The sequence below is a fragment of the Diprion similis genome, chromosome 14, assembly GCF_021155765.1.
Source record: "Diprion similis isolate iyDipSimi1 chromosome 14, iyDipSimi1.1, whole genome shotgun sequence".
Lineage (NCBI taxonomy): Eukaryota > Metazoa > Arthropoda > Insecta > Hymenoptera > Diprionidae > Diprion > Diprion similis.
The window spans coordinates 2182956-2201655 of record NC_060118.1 but is presented as its reverse complement, the minus strand read 5'-3'; the positions used below and the strand labels follow the sequence as shown (position 1 = coordinate 2201655).

Sequence of the window (18700 nt, the reverse complement as noted above, 5' to 3'; positions counted from 1 at the left end):
TGAAAAACTACATTCTTTTGCGAACAAAATGAGCCCAAATCGATCTTCCTACGACCAAAGTAGCCGGAGTTATGATTTTTAGAAAAAAAATGCTCCAAAACGAAGGGGTTGGATGGTTCCGAAAATATTGGGAATATCAAAAAAAGCTATGGCAGACATTTTTTTCTCACCCTCAACTACTTTTATGTAAATCGGTGTCAAGTACAGAAAAATTCGCCCCAAAAGCCTGTCCCACTTGATATGGAATTGCCCATTTATTATAAAAACAATTAATATTTTTTGCGTTCGTGAAACAAATTTTGACACTGAATATTGTTATTAGTTTTTTTCTATCAATAACTGGCTCACGCAAACATTTATGCATAAGTAGATTAACTGTATTATAGTTTTTCATTTGATTAAATCGAAATTGTATACATTTAAAATCGAGATTACTTGTGATTACTTTAATAAATCGTTATCTTAACACATTGTTGACCGATCATGAGTGAACTCGTGATCGATATGCTTTTTTCTCGCGAATAACCAGTAACATGCGATAAATTCTTTGCCGGTCTACTATTGAACATGTTCAGCTTAGCGGTTTTCGCCGAACCGCATCAAGCAACAATGTATGTTTCACGCGAAAAGCTTGAGCATTCGATAAATCAAGTTAAAGTTTGGATGACTAAGGTTTGTATAATTGAGGTTACACTGTATTGCATTAAAAAAAATTTGCGGAGAAATATTTTGAATGCATAAGACTATATGTATACTAAATGAGATATATACTGACCATTCCTGAATTTTTTCACGTTTCGTGGCTTCTTACGGTGGTATATGATTCGTGTTTCCACTAAATTGTCGAACTGACTTGCCGGTACATGAATTTGAAAGCAAAACGGCGATTCCGTGTCTGTGGTAGGCTCTATGGTGGAATGTTCCAAAATACTTTGAACAATATCGACAGCATCATCCTCACTGTGCGAATCACTCTGTCCGAAAGACCACAGACGACTTCTGACACGATCGTGATTGCAAACTACGTATGTGTATAGAGCCTCTTCGCTCTTGACATAATTGAGTTCTTTGGCAATATTTTTCCAAACGCAAGTAGTAGAACAAGGAGAGTTCTGCGTATAGATTCCTGTTACCGGCACTTACCGACACTTTCCCCAGACTCAAACCCTTTCCTCGCGATGACGTCACAGTCCGCTGTACCGACCGAAGATCAAAATAGCGCTACCTTTTTATCGATCGAAGGTTTGACCTTACCGACAGTGTTATCAGCCGAAGGTCAAAATCTTGCTGCTTTACCGACCGTTTTATCGACCGAAGGTCAAAATCACGCGGCTTTACCATTGGTCTCGCTGCCTTCCCCCCTACCGACGGTCGAGGTATAGCGGAGACGCAAACCCTTCTGTTCCCAACGTACCCATCTCAGGAATGTTTCGGTTAACCTTGAGCGGCTTGCAGTCTGATATTCGACACCCTACATTCCTCAAATATCAGCTCCGAGAATTGTTTTCGATAACCCGATATCAACCACCTAACATTCGACAATTAATAGTTCCGAGAATGGCTGGGGTGAACCACGATATTTGACACCCTACATTCCACAATTAACAGTTCCGAGAATTGTTTTCGGTAACCCGATATCAACCACCTAACATTCGATAATTAATAGTTCCGAGAATGGCTGGGGTGAACCACGTGACATTCCGTTCCCACGATATCGAACCACGTGTCATTCTTATCAAAAGTCCGAAGTCTGAAGTGATTTTAACCATGTGACATTCTTTTCCCCTCTCCACCAAATTTCAAAACGCAAGTGGGGGAGCAGTGTTATGAAAGTTAGAACCGCAAAGGTCAGCGTCAGTTTGAAGCTGTTCTTCATGAAAAGTATTCCGCAACAACAACAACGTGAATTCAAGAAGCGTCTACAACTTTTAATCAAGAATATCGAAGAAGTAAAACAACTCCTAAAAATCAGATCCGAACTGCATCAACTCACAAGAAGATTTGAAGCAATACGACTCAACAGTAACCATCATCATGGACTTCACAAAATTGAATGAAATCGCACGCTTGGAGACTTTCTTGCCATTGAAAAAGCTGGCAGACCTTGAAGAATACTACGAGTACCGAGTAAGCAGTGTTCGTCGAGTGAAAACGAAGTTCGGCGACAAAGTAGTTGCAGACTTGGAGGATTCCTTTACCATTTTTCTTCCAAACCGGTTGAATAAAGCCCTCCAAGAAGACGAAGAGCTGTTCCAGAAGGTGACCACAGCCAGTAAGGATGCACGATTGCGCATACGCTACCTTGGTGGACCGTATGGCCAACTTGAATTTATTTATGTATGATCTACACATCACGTATATCCACTACCTTGTAAAAGTCATGCGTTCGATAAAAAAATAAATGAAATTATTATGCGTTTATCATTTAGCGTAAAACCTTCCTCCTCCTGATAATGATATTAGTATGGGAGAAATTATACTCTAAACAGCGAAAGGTGAGGTATCAAATTAATGCATAAATATTTTAAAAAAAGCTTTATTGAAATTACTTTATAACGTTAGTACAATAATTTTATTCAACAGTATCGTAACCAGGATGATATTTCCGCCAGGAATGCGGGATCGTTCTTGTAGATGCTTCTGCGCAGTAGCACAAATCGCTCACCGTCGCCATCCGTACAACATGGTGATTCAGTAACCAATTTTGGAGTAACATGACGTTTCGAGCTGCACAGTTTGCGTTGGGTATTGTGTGCTCGTCACATCGTACATGTACAGCTGAAGTTTTTTGAATGGTTTAAAGCGATGGACAGCCTAAGTCCAGCAAATCGATGATTTGAACTTTGTGGACAATTTTAAGCAGCCAATCTCGTTTTTCTTCTCCCTTCACGTACACCCTGCGAGCTTTGCTCAGCTCGTATTCAATTGTCCATTCCACTTTCTTGAATGGTATATTTCCACAGCTCCAAGGTAGACCGTGAAAATTGCGTTGCAACCATGAATTTTGGCTTTTATATTTGACGTGTAGACAGTCCCATTCGTAAGGTGGCTTGAAGAGAAACGTCGATGGAGGTGCTTCCGAGTAAATTGGAATTACAGCCAATTCTTTCAACGTAAAGGTGTTGTCGCAAGGTCTACGGAAGCCTTGTATGTCGACGATGAGCTCCATGTTTCAACTGTGAGAGGTGGTGGGAATTGGACAGCTTTTATACCAACTTTTTCACCCCTCCACTGAGTGGGTTGTATTCAACGATTCGATCGTGAACAATCAAGCAGTACGCCGATGTGTCAGCGGGAAAGTTGGCTTTAGCTTCAAATTCAAGGCGGATGTCAACGGGTCCGTACTTCAAGGATTCGTTTTGTTTTGAACAGTCAATAACGAGTAAGGGAGCCCTCTGGAGAAATTCACTCCTTGTCAGCAACGGCTCGGGGTTCTTGTCGTAGTAGGTAGCTTGGAAGTTTGCGTACATCTCGTACAAGAGTGCGTACAAATTACGACTCATGTTTAGGTTTAGGTTACCGTACGGATAAGATTGTGAGTTTAATAACAGTTTGACGTCCGTGACATTGCAATGATCGAAATGACTTGCGTTTTTGCCGATCTTGTTCTTTCGACTTGTTTGGAAGGCTAAAATTACATATCGAGGTTTTTCAAGCTGAGTGGAAGTTTTCACAGTCCAAACGTGTTTCGATGTAGTGGAAAGTAAAGGATATTCGTACAATTCCCAACTGCGGAAGCTCATCAAAATAGGCGGGTCTTTCTCAACGAAATTCAGCAGGTCAACTTTTTTCTGATCCGCAAGTTTCAAATACGGTACGAGCCATTCCACTGTATTGATCACGATTTTGTATTCCTCCTCTTGACTCTGCACAATCGCGTTTACATCAGTTTTGGATCTCGTTGAAATCAACTCGTGTTTGGCATTGACAACGATCTTGCGGTAGTCTTCAGCGAAACCCAGTATCGTGCTGAGCGGTATCAATACGTCAAAATTACCCTCGGCATCGGTTAATTTTTTCTTCTCTTCCACGTCAAGCCATCCTGCGTTCTCCATTAGCCAACTCTGACCAGGGTTCAGAGAAGCGTAACCCTTCATTAGACTTGTCAAGCCAACATTCTTGCTTCTGTCGATCTCAACCGCATTAATTTCGTAGCGAATTTCTTCAAATAAATGACAGATGGCGTTGTTTACGAGCTGCGTGTTCACAGTCGCTGTTCGATCAGCTTTTAAGAGTCGTCCGTGGATATGGACCGAACTTTTGCCGGGTAATATGCATAAATCCTGATGCTGAACGGTGATTCGAATTTCATCGCTGTTGTTGAATGTTGACGAGGCGTAAGGTTTGTGAGCGTGAATTTCGTAATGCGCAATAGATTCGTCGAAAATGACCGGTGTTTGAATGTTTAAGATTTCTTCTTCCATGGTACGTAGCAAACGACGAAACAGCAAAATCGGATTCTTATTTGCCGGAATTTCCTTTTCCAAAAGGTGTCAGTTTCAAGCCCAGAGCTATCAGGAACTCTACGTTCCGAGGTGTTAACGGTTCGTGAATCGATCGATGACTGACTTGATCGGGACAAGTCGACTTACTGATATACCTATTCTTTGGATGTCTGTTATAAACGATACCCATCGTTTATTGCGATTTGATGTGTAGTCTCACAGTTATAACTTCACCACGAAAATCAACCAAGTCTCCGTCTTGATCCACTAACCGAAGCTGAACGTGATCTATGGTCCTGACGGTGATCGGAAGGTAAATGACGTGCGACGGCACTTCCACGATCTTATATCCTGGTCGGACGGTTGGAAAAAATTCGTGAATAGTGTGTACTTTACGTCCATTGACATAGGCACCCGTTGTAATGCTGCACTCAACTCGCAACGCGTTGACCTTAAGTATAGTTACAGGCACGTCTGATTCGTGAGTTCTATCAGCCTCCAATACACGTGGTGTGAATCCCAAAAGTTGAGCAATGGAATCGTTCGGTTCAAAGTTTAGACTGCGGTTGCATGTGATTTTGCTGCGTAATGTGTTATTGTTGGGCTTAATGTCGAGCCTGATGCTAGTATTTCTTAGCACGTTTTGAAGATACTTCTCTATGTCTTCGATCTCGTAGCTGCCGGTAGGTATAGTGATCACTCTATCAGCCACGTAAATTTTATCGTGACCAACATCAACGTTGGGGATTGAATTAAAGGTCAACAATTCTACCAAACCAAGAGCATTAATTTTATCACAAGCAAGTTCAATCGAAGGGAAATATTGCGCTTCGAGAATCGAAGAGGTTCCCGAAATTGTTCACGTTGGTGAATCATCCACGGTTGCGAGTGATAGACTGGCTGTGTTGAATTACGCACTATACTTATATAGCTCACCGCTCAAAAATTTCAAGCACAAATGTCCGCATTCAAATGTATCATAATCCTGGTACCTTTCATGATTGTATATAACGCTACCAATACCGAGATATTTGATGAGGTCCGAGGGTGGTTGAAGGTTACCGAAACTGTCAAAGTAATCGATGTTACTGTCACGTTTCTTGTACGCAACCCAGTGTGTTCCCGGACCCTCTTTGTCGTCAAGGTTGACTATAGCTGACTCGTTTTTTCGTGGACCGTTTTTGGGCATTTCGTTCCGCATAAAAACACCGCGGAAATACGGTATCTTGAAGATTTTTGCATATTCCAACAAGTCCCAATCGGTCAACGCTCGACGTGGTAGCTTCGCATCTAGTTTTTTGGAAGATGGAGACCGAGACCCGTTTTATACGGTTTCAAATAAAGTCCTTTACCCAAAGCGATAGCTTCCATAGTTTTGTTGTGCCGTTTGCTCTCTTCCAGTTCTCGTTTAGCAGCGCTCGCATCGTTCACAGCTTTTGCTATACCTGCCGCACCACCAGCTATCGCGCCTGTGGCACTAAGTCCAGCGAGAATAGGAATCAAGAATGGTAGAAATCCACCAACTTTTGAAGGTTCCGGTAGAACGCGCGGTGTTCGCACTTTACATTTACCACCTGCTTTTTGAACAGCGATTTCAGCCCCCTTGAGCGCAGACTCGATAGCTACTTTTGCATCGTTGCTCGGAATCATAGATCGTTTCGCAGCATTTATAATTTTTCTCAAGGTCACGTTTTTCGGTTTTCGAATTCCTATTCCTAGTTTCGATTTCACTTTCATTGTATTAGCTACCGCCCAAGCCGCTGCTTTCTCGCTCAAATTGGCGTCCGGTACGAAGACCCGTTTCCACGCTTTTTCAGCCAATACCCTATCAGCCGCGTTCCTGACTTCAAGATTTTCACGATTCTGCGAGTAAGCAATGTCATGGTTCTTGCAAGCTGCGTCGAGAGGATTGATTCCCGGATCACCTCGCGCGAGTCTCTTCGTCAACTTTGTACCAGGTCCACAGTATTGATAACCAGGTACGTGCAATTCGACTGGAAGACTGTTGATGATTTTATTCACCAGACCTTTGCCGCGATGTTGCCGTTTGCTGCTTCGTTTACCTCTGTGCACGATCATGTTCAGGCTTTGACTGACGGGAAAGGTTTAAAACCGGGGTATTTATAGGAAATATGGTCAGTCATGTCTAAGATGCGGTTTGAGGCACAACCTACTAAGCTTCCCGTGATAAATTTCGACAAACTTTCAGAGCAAAATGTGAAAAGACAAAAACGGCATGGGGAATTACTTCCGAACAGTGTGCGTGCAATATTCTGCGGACCGTCTAATTGTGGTAAAACTAATGCGTTGCTCACACTTATAACCCATCCCAATGGACTTAGATTTGAAAATATCTATATCTACTCAAAATCCCTTAACCAACCGAAGTACCAATTGTTGAAGCAATTGTTGGACAACGTTGAGAATATGGAGTATTTTCCTTATACCGAGCGTGAGCAAGTGATTACACCGGACGAAGCACGACCCAACTCGATAATCGTTTTTGATGATGTAGCGTGCGAGAAGCAGGACAATATTAGAGCCTACTTCTGCATGGGCAGGCATCACGATGTTGATTGTTTCTATCTCTGTCAGACGTACGCGCGTATTCCCAAACATCTTGTGCGCGACAACGTAAACTTAATCGTGTTATTCAAACAAGACGATATGAACCTGCGACACGTATACAACGACCATGTGAACACCGATATGTCTTATACACAGTTTAAAGATGTGTGCTCCGCATGCTGGAACGGTGATAAGTACGGGTTTCTTGTGATCGACAGAGACAGCGAACCCAACCAAGGACGTTATAGGAAGGGATTCGATTCTTTCATTAGCCTGGAAAAGTAATAAAAATCTTGCGTTTCCAAACGAGAGACACAGTAGCGTTGCAGACTCAGTTGTGTCAACATGCAGAGCTCCAAAATTCCCGAGCAAAAAGAAGTCCTACATCAGATCGCTCAAGCGAGTGCTGCGATCCGTCGAAAACACAGATTGCTCAAGTCGGGCAAGGAATCCACGGCTCGGAAATTGAGCGACGTTTTCAAACCAGTAGTGACTCCGTTGCGAGAATTGGTGAATGTTACAAAAGAGACGAAACCCGTGGAACAGGAAATGGCAGAAATTGAACAAGAAATGAAGCAGATGAAAAATGAAATGAAGGCAGGAGATAAAACAATCGTAGAAACACCTGTTGATGAAACCGAGAATGAATATTTTGAAATGATGAGAGATGAGACGAGAAAAAGTGAATTGGATAACGTATACGGTGTACGCAACCTCTCAACCGGACTAATGATTGGTGATTCGTTGATGAGTTTTGAGAGTGACCAGATCCGTATTAGGGATACGCTTTACCCAAAAACGAAGGGGTTGCTGGAACTTTTGTTCAAAAAGAAGCCCGACAGGTCCTATGTGAGCGACGAAGATCGGGAAAACCATAGAAACATAATCCTCAAAACGAACGCACATAAAAAGTCTTACTCATCTGATGGAGCTATTCGAAGCGATAACAGTGACAAATTGAGAAATGTCATTGCCGAATTGTTGGATTATTCACCATCGCCTCAGCGAAAGGGTAAAGGTCTACTTCCGCAAGCTATGATTACACGACAAGGCGTTCAAACGGAATACGTTTTCTGGAATGATCCAAACGAGTTAGTGGAGCGTCTTCGTCTACTCCTAGCATCCCAGGCGGCGGGAAATCCGAGTGACAACAACGAAATAATGTCCATTATCAAAGGACTACGCGAAGCAGAAATCATTTATTAGGCAGCTCTTATCGCTTTTGCATTCAGTTTCGAGATAAGCGTCGATGTGTTTGGACGGCATCTGGATAAAAACACAGCTGCGGGTAATCGCGGCCCTCTCGGTGTCGGATTTCAAATCACTGCGGACGGACATGACGATCTACAGAATAAAAGACTCTGCAATGTCGCAGAACCTGTTGAGCAAAACAATGCTGTAACTTTGGAAATCTTACGACGAAAATTCAACGTGCTGCAAAAACAAATCTACAATCTCAATCAAATGATCAAAGCTTCAGAGATCACGACGGGGAAAGCTTTGGATACCTTCTACGCAAATCTTAAAACAGGCAGAGACCTGTCGATTCGAAACGCTGAAATCATTTCCAAATTGGACACCAGACTAAGAGCATTGGAATATGAACGAGAAAAAGCTAACGTTGGTGACGGAACTGCATAAGCCTGCACGCCGGAATTACCCGCGTCGCCGTGTAGACGTGCGCGGCATCGACGAGACCTGGCAGGCGGATCTTGTTGATATGATGTCATACGCAGGACAAAACAAAGGCTACAAGTAGATGCTCACAGTCATTGATATCTTTTTAAAGTATGCGTGGGCTGTACCGATAAGGAGCAAGTCCGGGGATGATGTTACAAAGGCCATGGAATCTGTGCTAACTCAAGGACGTGTACCGAAAAAATTACACGTGGATAGAGGAACGGAATTCTACAACTCAAAATTTGAATCTCTTATGTCACGCTATGGAATCAAACTCTACTCCACGTACAGTAATTTGAAGGCTTCGATCTGTGAAAGGTTTAATCGTACGTTGAAAAGTAAAATGTGGAAACGGTTCAGTATGCAAGAAAGCTACAAGTGGCTCGACATCTTATCTGATTTAGTATCGGCTTACAACAACACGAAACACCGAACCATAAGAATGAAACCATCGGATGTCACCGTTGCGAACGAAAGGCTGGTAATTACGTCAGTCGTACGGAGGGCTTCGAGCGAAACCTTCCAAACCGGCAAAGTTCAAAACCGGTAACAAAGTTCGAATCAGCAAGTTCAAAAACGTCTTTGAGAAAGGTTACACTCCCAATTGGACGACTGAAATATTCACAATAAGCCAAGTAGAAAATACCAATCCTGTGACGTACAAGCTCAAAGACTATCAAGGTCAACCCATCGCTGGTGGTTTCTACGAACAGGAGCTCCTCAAGGAGAAACATTCGGACATCTATCTGGTGGAGAAGGTGCTTCAGAAGCGGGGAAAAAAATTATACGCCAAGTGGCTAGGTTTTGACAATACACACAACAGTTGGATAAATGAATCTGATATGTAATATTGAATAAACGAAATTATTTTCCAAGTATTTGTCTTTATTTTTACATCTTAGAGATACAATTTATACCGATGCTCAGTTTAACTGAAGGTCTTGTAGCCCCACGGCAGCGTATCGGTTGTGTTTCGAAATACGATACGCTTATCGTCGTTCCAGCTCAGTGCTACTTTTTTCTGTTCAATGGTATAAACCTGATGCTTCTGACTCTGTATCAGACTCTGACGTTCGACTAAATTTCCGTGTTCTGAAGCACACTTCAAGTAATCATCGAAGGTTATAGTTTTGAACAGGGATCCTTTGACACCCTTGGCTCGTTTTTGATCCTTATCCTCCCCCATCACTCTGAATGAGTACAACTTCGCTCTCAAGCCAATGAATTCCGCCATTATTTTTCCGTTACACTCATCTTTCATCAAACCTAGAACTTTTTTGTTAACCAACGGCATTCCGTAGATGTTGTCAGGTGGATAATCAGAGGTATCAAATTTATCCAAGTCCTGTTTGATGCATTCGTAAATGTTGGGGACGGTGAAGTGATATATCAAACTATCCGTGTCAGTGTACATTAATTTTGCCTGATGCCCAAATTTCGTTTTAACATACTTGTAGTGAAAATCGTAGATAAAGGTCTTCGCAAGATCTGAAATGGAAAATCCTGCATACAATGGTTTGTTGAATTTGACTGTCGTTCTACGCAATTCAACTATTATCATATCTTGATCGGAGATTGTACAACTCTGGAAATTTGGTTTGGCTATAGTAGCTCTAGCACCGTATCTTCCATCCCATTCCGTGATCAGCCTGACATCTCTATACTTCCTAACATTTTCCATTGTCTCACCGAAAACTGCGTTATTCATCAGTTTATAGAAGTTTTTTTTCGAATTCATTGTTTGATTTCTTGCGTAAGTCTGTATTTAAATCTGTGTACTTTTTGAGCCACGGTGTTTGTCTGAACTTCAAAACTCTATGAATTTCAGCTAGTTTTAAACCTAATTCTAAGCACTGTTTCAAGACGTGGTAATGAACAACGTAGTTTTGCTTGGAAAGTAGCGTGGTCGTCAATTTCGGCTGCTTACTTTCTGGGATGGGAGGTATGTAGTGTTCCGGACACAGTGGTAAATCTTTATGCATTTCATGCAGTTCCTCGGGATATTCCAAATCTACCTCTAATAAGTAGCCAAACTCCGCTTCGTCTGTGATGGCAAAAACATCGAATTGTCTGAAATTTAATATCCATTCAAAAGAACTGCATGGTAGAGCAAAGCTCATGGCCGCGTCGTACAAGTTGTTAACGTTGAAGTACATGAGATAAGACTCTTCGAGCGCTGGATTGAAAGCATCTCCCATGTATCTATTGTTAGCCTTTGCATATCGGTTAGAGCATTGGGACACACCACCTCGAATACCTTTTTCTATAAACATAAGCATATCGATGTTAGTGAGAAGCTCAAGTTCGATACCGGTTCATTTCAACATTGCGTCAAACGAAAGACCGGGTGCCGTGTATTAATGTAGAGGGTCTAGGTTGTACGTTGCATAACAATTTTGTCGAAAGTTTTCAAAAACGTCAGCCAACAGAAAAACATCAGTTTGCAAATATAAGTCTGAATATTCCCCCAACGTTTTAAGGTTAAAAGCTTGCCAAACTTTACACGCGTGTGCGTAATCTTCATCTGAAATACCTTGATTGTTCAATTTTGAATAAAATTTTTCTTTAGGCGGTAACTTTACGTCCTCGAGCTTCTCCCAACTATCCATATACTCATACGGAAAAACACCTTTTCTGGTTAATAACTCGAATTTTTCAGAGCTAGTGCAAAATTTACGTGTAATTGCTTTTTGATTATCATTCAAATACGTTGCCAATTTTTCGAGGCTGCTGGGCATAAAACGGTACGAATCTATAAATCTCAACTGTACATCTGTTCCTTTAACGAATTTTGTGAACGAAATATACTTTTCTTTGTTCACGGGTAGAAGCTGAATAGTACCCTGAAAAGTTGTGGCCAATGCTTTAATCAAAAAATGCGAATCGTAACCCGACAGATTGTGGAATATCACTGGGATAGTATGCGAGTTTTGATAATTAAGATTACAGCTTTGATGCGCAGGACCACGGTACCTTCCTGTGAAATGACAGTGATCACGGTGTTTCACGTCTTCGCGCGTGAACGGCTTTTCACAAATATGACATACCTTTGATAAATTAAATTCGTTAATTTGATTGAAGTTCAGCGACTCAATAGGTAAAATAGTTTTGAAATACGTTTCTAACGAGTGTGCCAATTCCTCCAACTCGTTCACAAACCATTCGATGCAAGTCTCCCCGCGGTTAATTTTGAAGTTTGAAATAGAATCGTTAAAGGTGCAATGCAGATAATATGCTATACTGTAAGGAATATGAATTTGGTAAATTGTTCTATTTTCTGACACTTGAATGTTAGTAGCTTGCAACAAGCATTCTAGATCCGCGTAAATATAGAACGGAACGGTTTCCTTGTGCTCAAAATTTCTGAATTTTAGAATTTTTTCCTCCTCTGTGGGTAATTCGACTTTGGTTTCGTTTAAATCTGTGCAATAAAATTTATGCTCTGTCAAATATTTTTCAGATTGGAAGTGCAACATCTATCACATAACCAAGTACGACCATTACGGGTGGAAATTTGAGAACTAGTTAATCGAGATAAATTTCGAATCGAAGCGAAATGAAAGGTTCTGTTTTTTTTATAATGTTCCATATCAACATCATCGTCATCGTCTGTCATTTCGGTTTCCACTGCCAAGAGATGAATTACAGGTTTATCAGACTTATTCTGACTCAAGTGAATCGGTACTATTTCACTTTTTTTTCCACAATCTTGGTCTATACCATAAACATTGATGGAAAGTCCGTCGAGTTTTTCAAATTTCGAAATAGCATTTTTGTCTAAAGACATAGGAAAGTTTATACTGTCATACCGTAGCACTGAGCTGAAATGTGGATACGAGCTGGTCATGTTGGGATTTCTGTTGTTAGCTGGGTACAGAGCTGCGGTGACCGACCAAAGGAAGCAATACGAGCCGTTGTTTAAGATGTTCACCACAGCCTTCTTATCTCTGATGTGTTTCGGCAACGGGGTGTAGGTATACAGACCACCTCGAAGTGGTGTATACTTGTTGATGTTGACGGCAAGATTGATAATTTCAAGTAACGACTAGCCTGAATCCTTTTCCTGGAAATCTTCCACCTTTGTTAACAAACGGTTTGTTACGTTTTCGATGAACCCTTCGTTAATATTCGTTGTCTGGAGAATGATTTTGTTCCTCGTATTAAAGAATTTGTTCCCTTCTACTGTGTGATCATCCTTCTTTACTTCGAATTTACAAGCCAGGATAGCGTTGACTTTTAGGCTCCTGGCTTTCTTCAAAGCGTTTCTCAGTCTTGTCACAGCAAGTAACTTTGCGTCTTCTAGAAACCTCTCTACGTCTTTATATTTCAAATTGGTGATGGATCCGGTTCGTATTCTTCCCTCGAAAGCAGACTCCAATTCTTCCCAGTGTACGCGATCGCTTCGTCTTTGTTTCCGCGTACCGTCACCCGTTCTTCGAAGACGTTTGAATTTTTCCGCCAGCGATTTCAAGAGTCCGATGGTTGTGATAATTTACGTTTTCTCACCTATCGTTGAAGCTTTTCGCAGAATCTTGTTTAGAAGCCGGATATTTTGCGTCCCAAATTTAATCCCTATCTGAATCTCCGTTGGCGATGATTTGTTCAACATTTTGTACGCAGATTCCATAATGTTGATGAATTTCAAACATTACGCGGAGTTCATCTTTCTTACTTCTCAAGTGCTCTTGACAAGTTTAAACATGAATGATCGTTCGCTGTAATGGTAATCCTTTTTATAGAGCGAGCTATACGTGTGTCTATTGCGTGTGGTGTCGTGTCATTCAGTGAACATGGGGGCTGGCATACGATATCACATTCCTCCGTTTGCAAAACATAAACACAAGGTTCGTTACATTAGAGTCCTGGAGAGGTATTTGGTGGGGAGAAAGAACGTCACGTGGTTGATATCACTTCGGATTTGGGATTTTGATAAGAATGTCACCCGGTTGATAACACTTCGAACCTTGGACCCGAACAGAACGTCACGTGGTTCGATATCGTGGGAACGGTCGGTAAAGCAGCAAGATTTTGACCTCCGGCTGATAACACTGTCGGTAAGGTCAAACCCTCGATCGATAAAAAGGTAGCGCCGTTTTGATCTTCGGTCGGTACAGCGGACTGTGACGTCATCGCGAGGAAAGGGTTTGAGTCTGGGGAAAGTGTCGGTAAGTGTCGGTAACAGGAATCTATACGCAGAACTCTCCTCGTTCTTCTACTAACGCAGTCATTTTTGGAAACAATTTGCCCATCGTTGTTCGGACTAATCATATCTTTGAATTTAGTCAGAGCGTTAAGAACTACATTTTCGTCAATTGTTCGTGGCCTGCCACGCTTTCTTCTATTATTGTTCAGTTTTTCAGCTCGACAACTTTTCTCACTCATTGCCCTTTAATTTTCTGTTGTACACTTTTCAATCGACAACACTGACGCAAACAAACGGAAGAGAGAACAAGACAGTGCAATTAACCGCAGAAACTCAAAACCGTGCCGCGTTTGATCTGTATGCGTAAAGAAGTTATCCGGAAATGCTCGAGTATCAGAGCATCGTAGCGCTTAAAGTTGAGGCGGCGGAAAAATAAATATAGTTCCATAGTCTTATAGGGTACGTCTAAAAATTAACGGATGGCGCTAAAAACTCTCTCAGACAGAAGTACAGCTACTCACAAACTTGGCAACGCAAAAGAGATGAAAGATTGTTGACAGCACTGGGAGCTAATATCGCGACGCACCCATAGATGGATGCACCGAGCTGAAGACGTCATAGTCCAGTCGAGATAGGATTTAACCGGGAAATGATTGGGGGGAGCGATTTTAATTTTTTAAACTTTGGGGGAAGAAAGGGGGGCTGCTAGTGTAAGTATCGATTTTCGAAAAAATCCCCCCGTTGCGTTTGCCGCCATTTTCATTTAAAGGGGGATTTTTTATTTTTCGAATAACTCGCTTATTTTCAACTTTAGAGCAAAAATCACAAAATCCAAAGTTGTGAGAAATACAATCCCCCACATGTTCAGTAGTTATAATTTTTACCCTAGGATCGGTATATAGAGTTAGGCTGCATGTAGGGGTGAAGAATCGTTTTTTTTAATTATCTAGTTTATTATCAACTGTAGGATCCTCGAAAACTGCGTACTGTTTCTAGGAAAGAAACAAAGTCGTCACAAATTCTTATCGCGTTCTCATCGACGAAATCACACGTAAGCGAGAGCTTGCCGAACTCGCCGAGAGGTGTGCGACGAGTCGTGCGAGAAAAGGCCTCGCTGAGTCAGTCGAGATCGGGAAGCGGTCGCGTGTTCTCTTTTCTAATCATCGTTTAATTTTCAATTCTCTATTCACCTGTATTTTTCTATATCCATTGAATAAATAATAATTACATTGTAACGCCGACTCCTTACCTCAATCCCCACATCGTCGATACGACATCAACTTTATCGTAAAAATGGTAAATGGTAATAAGGCAGGGGGTTTTATTTCCTTTAATTTTAGTTATTATCATTTTTACCCTGCGATCAATATTTTCAGACTTATACGTGATTAGTGGCCTTTTTTCAGTCATTCCGTTCATTATTAAGTTCATCGTAAAAATGGTAATGAGTAATCAGGTAACAATAATTTATTTCCTTTCATTGCACCACTATTTTCATTATGTCTTTCAAAATGTTGATCCTAGGGTAAAAATGGTAATAACCGAAATGAAAGGAAAGAAAATTTCCTACCTCATTACTCATTACCATTTGTGCGATAAATTTGATAATTAACGAAATCATCGGAAAAAAGTCCGCCCCTGAATCACGTATAAGTCTGAAAATATTGATCCCGAACTTGCTCGTAACTTTTTTGTTTTCATCAAACAATTACATTCTGTTTGAAATTATTTGTTATGGTAAATGAGCATAAAAAATTTATCAGAGAAAGAAAAAGAAATGTAATACAATATAATATAAGTTATATAAAATTGTACAATTCTAACATATATAATTTATGGAAAAAATGAGTTTCACTTCTAGCCTGTGTTGCCAGCACAATATTGTTTTTGTTTGCAGAACCTTGAAAAAAACTTTGGAAAAAAAGCATTTCGTTGGCTGTTGCTGACGATCTATCTGAAAATGGATTCAAATTTATAAAAATGGACAAGAGATGCTGAAAATTCTCGAAGTAAAACATGGTATTAAAAAAATTAAAAAATCCTCATCCAAGTTTTTTTCGTAAACGGTAGGGTCTAAGAATCTAAAATTTGGAGGATTTTCGTATCAGTGCACGCAATGATGTACCGAAATTACAGCTGAATCGAATTTCTGGACCTGGTGACTTACCTATAATAGGCGAAATCAGCTGAGGGAGAGCGCGGCGAAGGGTACATCAATGAAAAAATTAATTTTTTTAGCAAATTTTTGATGTTTTGTTTGATTGAAAATTTGAAAAAAAGGATGATTGCTGTACATTTTCCAAGAAAAAAAAACGAGCAGGTTACAGTGTTTAAGGATCAGTCAGGAATTATGGGGCTCATTAGGGGGAGGCTCTTGAAAATAAAACAATATAATTAGTTATATTGAATTTGAAATTTTGAATAACGCGCCAAAATGCAATGTTGACCGACTGAATAACGCATGAGCAGCGAACTAGGGTCTGATAGTTTCCATACTAAGTATTGAAACTTACTACCTGTATTATTTTTATATCAACGTATTGAATAGTACATGTGAATTCAAATGTACAAGACATATATTAATATAATCAATTTTAATGTATTCGAGAATCATGTGTAATTTGGGGGCGACGGGGGTACAAATGTAGTTAACGTGGTTTATGGATGTTCCCGTAATTAGAAGGAGTGGAAAAAATCATAAGATATTCCGTTGACACGAAATTTCATTTACTGGGTTACAAATGATCGAAGGCGCGTGAATTTTGTAGAATTTGTAGAACACATTGAGCAAAAAACAAACTTGAAATAACATCAATTTGGTATCTGGGATTGAAAAATTCGGGGTATGGCTCTCGAACATCGCAAAGGACATGAGAGCACGTAATTATGGCCGTGTTACACTTCGTGATTTTCGAAAAATAGCCGAATCTCCGATCGGAGGGTTGCGCGGGTTTTCTAGGGGCGGTATCTCGGGAAACTGCAAAGTTGGGGGAATGGCTCTCGAATATTCGTGAAGCACATAAATAGCACGTAATCATGGCCGTGTTACATTTCGTGATTTCGGAAAAATAGCCGAATCTCCGATCGAAGGGTTGCGCGGGTTTTCTAGGGGCGGTATCTCGGGAAACTGCAAAGTTGGGGGAATGGCTCTCGAATATTCGTGAAGCACATAAATAGCACGTAATCATGGCCGTGTTACATTTCGTGATTTCGGAAAAATAGCCGAATCTCCGATCAAAGGGTTGCGCGGGTTTTCTAGGGGCGGTATCTCGGGAAATTGCAGAGTTGGGGGAATGGCTCTCGAATATTTGTGAAGCACATAAAAAGCACATAAATCTCATGAGTTTTGATTTGTCAATACTGGAAAAATAAGTGGTGCTCTGCTCTCTTAATTATAAGCTAGCAGAGTACTTTTGATTTTCTATTACTAGCTGAACGGCAAGAGCACAAAAAATTTCAATAGTATGTAGTGAATCTATTTTGGTGACTTTGCTCTGCTAGGTTTACGGAGGTTTTGATCTTGAGAATAGCTTGAGGTATATATCTGATTGGTGAGTTAAGTAAGCTGCCAATACGCGCAGTGTAAATCCGAGAAGCTGGCCCATAGAAAGATCAGGTTCAAATCTTATGCTGCGGTTACATTTGATTTCACTGCATAACGTATTATTGTTGGGTTTTATGCTGATTTCAATGTCGGTATTTTTTTTACGCGTTTTGAGCGTGCTTTTCAATATCCTCAATTTCATAGCTGCCGGTAGATATTGTGACTACTTCATCACTGACGTACAATTTATTGTCACCGACGTCAACGTTCGGAATATAATTGAAGGTTAACATTTCGACGAGACCAAGGATGTAATTTTTGTCGAGAGAACGTTCGATCGGAGGAAAATATTGCGCTTCGTGAACCGAAGACGTTCCCGATATCGTTAACGTAAACGAATCATCCATGACTGCAAGTGTTGGACCGACATTATTATATCACATGTCATGTTTGTATAGCTCATCGCTCAGAAATTTCAAATACAAGTGACTGCAATCAAATGTATCATAATCGTGATATCTTTCATCATTGTACTCAACGTTACCAACACCGAGATATTTCACGAGGTCGAACGGAGGTTGAAAGAGTCCGAAACTGTCGAAATAAACGACATCGTTGCCACGTTTCTTATACGCAACCCAGTCGAGTTGCGGTCCCGGGACCATCCTTATCGTCAAGATGACGATAGCTACCTCGTGTATACGCGGTCCGTTTTTGGCCATTTCGTTGCGCATAAAAACACCTCGGAATTATGGAGATTTTATGATTTTTGCATACTTTACCAAATACCAGTTGGTCAATGCTTGGCGTGGTAGCTTTGCATTTAGTTTTTCGAAAGATGAAGACGAACACCCTTCTTGTACGGCTTAAGGTGGAGACCTTCACCTAACGCGATCGCTTTTATCGTTTTGTTATGCTGTTTGCTGTACTCCAATTCTTGTTTAGTCACGCTTGCGTTGTTCACAGCCTTCGCGATACCCGCAGCGCTTAGACCGGCAAATATAGGTGTGAGAAAAGACATCCACCAACTTTTCAGGGTACCGGTAGAGTGCGTGGTGATGGAACGTTATGTTTGCCACCTTATTCTTTCACAGCTTCTAGAGCACCTTTAAACGCAGATTTAATGCTTGTTTTCGCGTTGTGGCTCGGAATCATAATCTGTTTCGCCGCGTGTATGATTTTGTTCAAGGAAACGTTCTTTGGTTTGGGACACCCCATGCCTAACTTTGCCTTTACCTTCATCGTGTTAGCTACGGCCCAAGCGGTTGCTTTTTCACCAAAATTTGCGTCCTTTGCCAGAACCCGTTTCCAGGCTTTTTC

At 41.0% G+C, this 18700-nt stretch overlaps 1 protein-coding gene across 1 annotated transcript; it reads right to left on the bottom strand.

The window, feature by feature from the left end:
* Positions 1-3206: 3206 nt before the first annotated feature.
* LOC124414418 lies at positions 3207-4424 on the bottom strand. Its single transcript, XM_046895365.1, has one exon. It carries the CDS (start codon positions 4422-4424, stop codon positions 3207-3209), a length of 1218 nt encoding a protein of 405 aa, XP_046751321.1.
* Between the last annotated feature and the right edge of the window lie 14276 nt (positions 4425-18700).